The sequence below is a fragment of the Mugil cephalus genome, chromosome 22 (genome assembly GCF_022458985.1).
Source record: "Mugil cephalus isolate CIBA_MC_2020 chromosome 22, CIBA_Mcephalus_1.1, whole genome shotgun sequence".
Classification (NCBI taxonomy): Eukaryota; Metazoa; Chordata; class Actinopteri; order Mugiliformes; family Mugilidae; genus Mugil; species Mugil cephalus.
Window position 1 is genome coordinate 11,412,246 of NC_061791.1, and position 6,385 is coordinate 11,418,630.

The 6,385-nt window shown below is 45.4% G+C and overlaps 1 protein-coding gene across 2 annotated transcripts; it reads left to right on the plus strand.

Annotated features, from left to right (window-relative positions):
• Positions 1-1,248: 1,248 nt before the first annotated feature.
• Positions 1,249-6,122, plus strand: gpr85 (G protein-coupled receptor 85). Of its 2 annotated transcripts, none has more exons than XM_047575889.1 (2): positions 1,249-1,529; positions 2,919-6,122. In XM_047575889.1, the coding sequence occupies exon 2, from the start codon at positions 3,083-3,085 to the stop codon at positions 4,214-4,216; it is 1,134 nt and encodes a 377-aa protein (XP_047431845.1). In that variant the 5' UTR covers positions 1,249-1,529; positions 2,919-3,082; the 3' UTR covers positions 4,217-6,122. The 2 variants fall into 2 exon arrangements, with proteins under 2 accessions (XP_047431845.1, XP_047431846.1); XM_047575890.1 differs by lacking the exon at positions 1,249-1,529 and adding an exon at positions 1,599-1,855.
• Positions 6,123-6,385: the final 263 nt, after the last annotated feature.

Below are 6,385 nucleotides of genomic sequence, written 5' to 3' on the forward strand. Positions count from 1 at the left end.
GGCAAACTACATCCTCTAAAATGTCAAAGAGTGTAAAGAATATGTTCAAATGAAGGTTTTCTAACTTCACTTCAGGAATAAAACCATACCTCTTATCCTACAAAGGGCCAGAGAGCCAAAAGCTTCTTGAGACATGCCCCGTCCGAGTTTTGCTCCTTTTTTTCTTTGACCTCAGTTTGTTTTTCCCCCCGCAGATAGGTTTTTCTAAAATAAATCTGCGCAATCCAGAGTCCCCCCCCCCCCGCTCTATCTAAGTTATCTCAGTTACCAGCAGTGACACATTCCCCCCATGCATGATGATATTTAATTGATAGCCCGAGCACTGCGCACAAGAAAGCCACCCACCCACTGATGTGCGAGCCCCTAAGTGGGATTTACTTACATTTGCTTGTGCGCTGTACAAGTGGCTGATCGAATCAGTGTTCACTTGTTACACCGCACGAGACACCACAGCCCTCCATACATGTCTGAGAAATCAAACCCTATGAATTTCTCATGCCGCCCGGGCAGAACGAACAACAGTGTGCAAAGTGCTTGTCAATTATGCATATGGGGCGCGGGGGAAGGTCCTCCTTACCTTGAGGTTTGAGCTAAACTGCCCGAGAGTTAACTCCTAAAGGTCAGCGTTCATTAACGAAGACCAAAGGTTTACTTGACGGAGCTTAACGGTTGACGGTGCCCGAGGGAAATGGGTGGATGGATGAAAGGGGGCCGAAGGGGAAGAGATGACGTAGGGCGTAGGGGAGGGTGGAGCGGGGTCGAGTGTGAAGATGGAAAGTGGTCTTGAGATGCGGAGGGACTCTGGTTGGGGGGGACGTCTCGGGAAGCTTTGTCATTGTAGTTTTTGTAATGCTATGAAGGGGTTAAAAACTCAGATGAACAGAGAGGGGACGGGGTTAGACACCTATGAAGGTAAGCATGAGAAACAAAATGACACGTGGCCTTGTGAACACAAGTTATAATAACTGAGCAATGAGTACATGAGAAAAAAAGCTAAATAAAAGAATGTAACTATTAGAAAGAAGACCATCAAACTTAGGATACAGCTGAACAAAAAAAAAAGATGAGTTGGATAATTTACTAATGCAAAATATGGGTTTATTTTCCATCATTTTTGGAGAAGTAGATCTAAAAAAAAAAGAAAAAAGAATATCCACACTGTGAGTGTAGAGAAGCAGTATTATCAACGAAATATCAACGTTGCTCGTTACTCTCCACGTTACCGGAGGATACCACGTTGTAACGCGTCTCTGTCGAGCAGATGTTACCGTGAGAGATACGGAGTCGCTGCTGCTGCTGCTGCTGCAACAAGAGACAAGACGCGTCTTGGATCGCAAATAGGGGGGATGCAGGGCGCATGCGCAGTGCGCTCCGTTTACTGTAGGATATTCGCCGTGGAGGAAGAAAAGGGGGCAGGCAACAAAACCAGGCTTTTTTTTTAAGAAAGAGGAAAAAAAACAGCAAAAACCCCCCACTCGTGTGCAATGTAAATAACCGACGGGAGGGACACGAAATAGGATTATCAACAGGTAGGGGTTTGATTGATCTCGTGATCGGCTGTCTCTCTCTCCCTCTCTCTCTCTCTCTCTCTTTCTCTCTCTTTTTTTTGGCCTTGTCTTGTGTGTGGCGGTGGCGGCGGCGGCGGCGGCGGCTGCGATTCTAGGCGATTCATAGCGGGGACTTGGAAATTATTCTAGTCTAATGGATGTGCGGAGCCGCCACTCTGTTTTGCTCCATCCGGCCGACCGGGATGCGAAGGCGGTCGCTTTTATCTGACTATGTTTTTAACTGAAATCTATCGGAGCCGAACGCGCGTAAAACCCTCGACCGAAAATCGGAGGACGCATTTAAACGCGTAAGTAAACGCCTTTATTATGAAAGCAGCCGCTGTTCTAACAAAGTGTGCGCTTTGCCGACGAATAAACGCGCATGTTGAGCAGGTCATCCCATAATGTAGCAGCCAGCAGCCTTGTTATTGCCATTTCTAACCACCCCTTTTTCAGCGCATCCCGACATTAAAACGCAGAATTACGCGTCCATGTAGTGTCAGTATTACACGCAATGTTCTCTCAACTCTGGTTTTAATTAAAAAAAAAAAAAAAAAAAAGATGATCATGGATGGAAAATGGAGGCTGGCTCAACAGAGACGCCCGTAATGAGAACACCGCTTGTTAACGTTAAAACCAGTAATCCAGTTAACCTTTAATCAGACATAAAAAAAAGAGGGGGGGACGCTTTATTATCTGTGCGCCCTCCGTCGTTTCCCCCCCCCTCACACCTCGCGCACAGAGAGGTAGGTAGGGCGAGTTTCTCTAAATCGAGGCATCCGCCGATTTAGAGAGCGTTTCTTCCTCCTCTGTTCTGCAGGGTGTAGGGTGTGATCATGAGACGCTTTATTTTGGTCTGCATTTCTCTTAATGTTTCACAGTGCGCCGAAAATGCCCCCCCCCCAACCCATCCCTCTCAAACAAATCCGATCCAACCCCGTGCACTCGGAAAAAAATAGATATATGCATATAGGCTATGCATCTTTGTTACTAAAGGTTGGACTGTGCCCTTTTTAAAAAAAAAAAATTCACCATCTTTTGTTCAGGAAATTCCGAAACCCCATGAAAGAAAATTCTGTCAGGGATTACTGCTTCAGTCTAATCAAGCTCCATCACTGTCTGTTTGTCTGTGTTTCTGTGTAGACAAAGTGCTCAGGCTGAGGCAGAGCGCCGCACTCGAAATGTTAAAATGCAAAGCAAATAATTAAATAAATGACAGGGAGAATGTGGTGATTGTTGCTTTTTTTTGTGTGTGCTATTTTTTTTTTATTATTATTATTTTTGTTGTTTATCATCACATTTCCAGATTAGCTGAAAACATTGCAGCTGTTGTTTGGGACTGAATGCTGATGGGTGAATGATATTTTTCAGGGCTTTTTTGTAGGTGTGATGAGACAAAGGAACAAAGGATGCCTTAGAGGAGAGGTTGCCTATATGCCTGGAAACCTCTTCAAAGCACACCGCCAAATGGATCTATCGCCTCCCCCTGCCACCTCTAGATCATGATACTTGGCTGAAGCTGTTCCGCTATCTTTATGATCCCTCCTCCATCTATGGCGAACTATAGCCATGCAGGGGACCACACCATCTTGCAGAATGTCTCTCCTCTCGCCACGTTCCTCAAACTGACCTCTCTGGGTTTCATTATTGGAGTCGGCGTGGTCGGAAACCTCCTGATCTCCATCCTGCTGGTCAAAGACAAGAGCCTGCACCGAGCGCCCTACTATTTCCTGCTGGACCTGTGCGCCTCCGATATTCTGCGCTCCGCCATCTGCTTCCCCTTCGTCTTCACCTCGGTAAAGAATGGATCCGCGTGGACCTACGGCACGCTGACCTGCAAGGTGATCGCCTTCCTGGGTGTGCTCTCCTGTTTCCACACGGCGTTCATGCTGTTCTGCGTCAGCGTCACCCGCTACCTGGCCATCGCGCATCACCGTTTCTACACCAAGAGGCTGACTTTCTGGACGTGCCTGGCCGTCATCTGCATGGTGTGGACGCTGTCAGTGGCTATGGCGTTCCCGCCGGTGCTGGACGTGGGGACGTACTCTTTCATCCGGGAGGAGGACCAGTGCACGTTCCAGCACCGCTCCTTCAGGGCGAACGACTCGCTGGGCTTCATGCTCCTGCTGGCGCTCATCCTCCTGGCCACACAGCTGGTTTACCTCAAGCTTATATTCTTCGTCCACGACCGCCGGAAGATGAAGCCCGTCCAGTTCGTGCCTGCCGTCAGCCAGAACTGGACCTTCCACGGGCCGGGCGCCAGCGGGCAGGCGGCGGCCAACTGGCTGGCTGGATTTGGTCGAGGCCCGACCCCGCCTACCTTGCTGGGCATCCGGCAGAACAGCAACGCAGCGGGTCGCAGGCGTCTACTGGTGCTGGATGAGTTCAAAACCGAGAAGAGGATTAGTAGGATGTTCTACATCATGACATTTTTCTTCCTGGCTCTGTGGGGGCCCTACCTGGTTGCCTGCTACTGGCGGGTGTTTGCAAGGGGCCCCGTGGTTCCTGGGGGCTACCTGACAGCAGCCGTGTGGATGAGCTTTGCCCAGGCTGGGGTCAACCCTTTCATCTGCATCTTCTCCAACAGGGAGCTCCGGCGCTGCTTCAGCACCACACTCCTCTACTGCAGAAAATCCAGGTTACCAAGGGAACCCTACTGCGTTATATGATGGTTTTGCTGTGGGGTTTTTTCCCTCATCTGTGTCTCTATTACCCTGATTGATCTTGATCTGGGCTCGTTCCCATTGTACAGCTTTCTTTCTATCTCTCTTCTCTTCATCCTCCAGTTTTCTCCCGCTCCTCCTTCTCCTAACCCTTCTTTTCAGAGGTAGAAGGTGGAACTGCCAATCACGTGGCTCGGGCCCGGGGTGATTGAGTTCGAAAAACGTATCAAACGCGGAGGCTGAAGGGAATGGGAATACGCAGGAGGTATGGATCCCCCCACCCACCCCCTCCTGTGTTTATGTTCTAGTAAACAGACATCGTGGAAGGCCATGCCAATGCAGACGTGCAAAAAGTTGAGAAAAAAAAAAGAGGAAAAAAAAAGGGAAAAGATTTGACAAAACGACGAAAAGAAACCTTTGGATATTTTGAAGATTATTCTGTGAGAGTGTGAAATATGAGAAAAGAGAGAAAAAAAAAACAAAGAAACGATACCTCTCAAGGAATCACTGGAAATGTTTTACATTTTAAGAGTTGCACTAAAAAGAAGATGTAAAGACGCGTTTCTTTTGGTCAACAGTTGAATTGCAAGGACAACTTTCGCCTTTTGTTTTTTTTTTTTTTTCATTTTTTTTTCCCCCAAACGAAACAATGAATGCTTTAATTTGCAACAGACTACACAATCGCTGTAAGTAAAGCAAAACGTGGTGACTGTTGGAATACACCATCAACAAGAGGATAAAAATGGTTTTAATGTAAGTGATATCTTTTTCATTTACCGGGGTGGGGAGGGGACGGGAGGGAGAGGTGTGGGAGGGAGGGGGTCTGTCTCTACGGCGAGGGGTTGGGGGCGGGGGTGATTTACAATGTGTGGTTATGAAGTTGCAACTTAAAACTAGAAACGATTTTTCTTGTAGTTTTACGATCCATATGTCCCTAGTGTCTGGCATTGTTATTTTCCTAACACCTTTTACAAGAAAAGAAAAAAAAAAGAGGGGAAAAAAAGTTATGTTTGGATTAAAATAAGTTGCTTTTAAGAACAATCTTGTGCTTAAAAAAAAAAAAAAAAAAGACAATGAAGAAGTAGTTTAAATGTTTCATCATATCCATGTACCTAAACACTATCATATTGTTACAGTATTGCTGATGCCACTCCGGGTGTTCTTGCCTTAATGGTTATGATATTGTCATGTTTCTTGGTTGTTATTTTATTTCTTTCTTCTTTTTTTTTTCATTCACTGCTGAATTTTTATTTATTTATCTATTTATTTTTTAGACGCAAGTTTTTTTTTTTTTCTTTGTGCGTTTCTTTTTCACATCAGCGTGAAGTGCATGTCCATTTTTAAAAGCTGGTCCGCTTCCATGAGCATCACAGGCCATACACTGAGCAGCCCATTTTTATTCTGCAGTGGTTTGCTACACCCCACAGAGTGCTCAGAGCACAGGGAGTGTGTGTGTGTGTGTGTGTGTGCGCGTGCGTGTTTGTTTGTTGTAGCGCGTGCGAGGGAATGCATGTGCGTGCGTGTCGCAGCGAGGATGCGTGTGGATCAGACAACAGTCACTTCAAGACCAGAGCCTTAGTATGAAATCTTGCACAATTTGTAAAAAATGTAAAAGGAAAAAAAAAAGAAAAGGAAAAAAAAAGACATTTAAGGCACACCGTCTTGTTTCTACTTTCCCTACATTTGCTCTCTCTACTGATTGTTTTCGATGACTTACTTTTTTCTCTTGTGGCCATTTTAATATTTATTATGTATTCTTTTTTGTATATTATAGATAGATTGTGTGTAAGTATGTGAGTCTTTCATTTTGAAGTCCCGAATGTGAGTACAGTTTCAGTTAGGATTGCATTTGCTGAAAGTTAACTGTGTAATCTGTTGCTTTTTGAAAATAAAAAGTTTCCATTTTGCAAAATTGTTTTTTTTTTTTTTTTTTTTTTTTAATCCCTGTTATTGGGTAGAGATCATGCTGCAAAGCCAGGTAAAGAGCTGGCAAAGATCTTGCAAAACTACTAGGTGTTTGGAAACGGTGATGAGTGAAGTGATACTCAGATCCCAAATGAGATTTTTTTTACTCGACTTCACATGCCTGTGCTACTGGAGTTTGAAATGGAATTTAATTTAAGTGATTTGAGTCCTTGGACACAAAATGGCCTCCCAATTTCATGCTTGCACGGT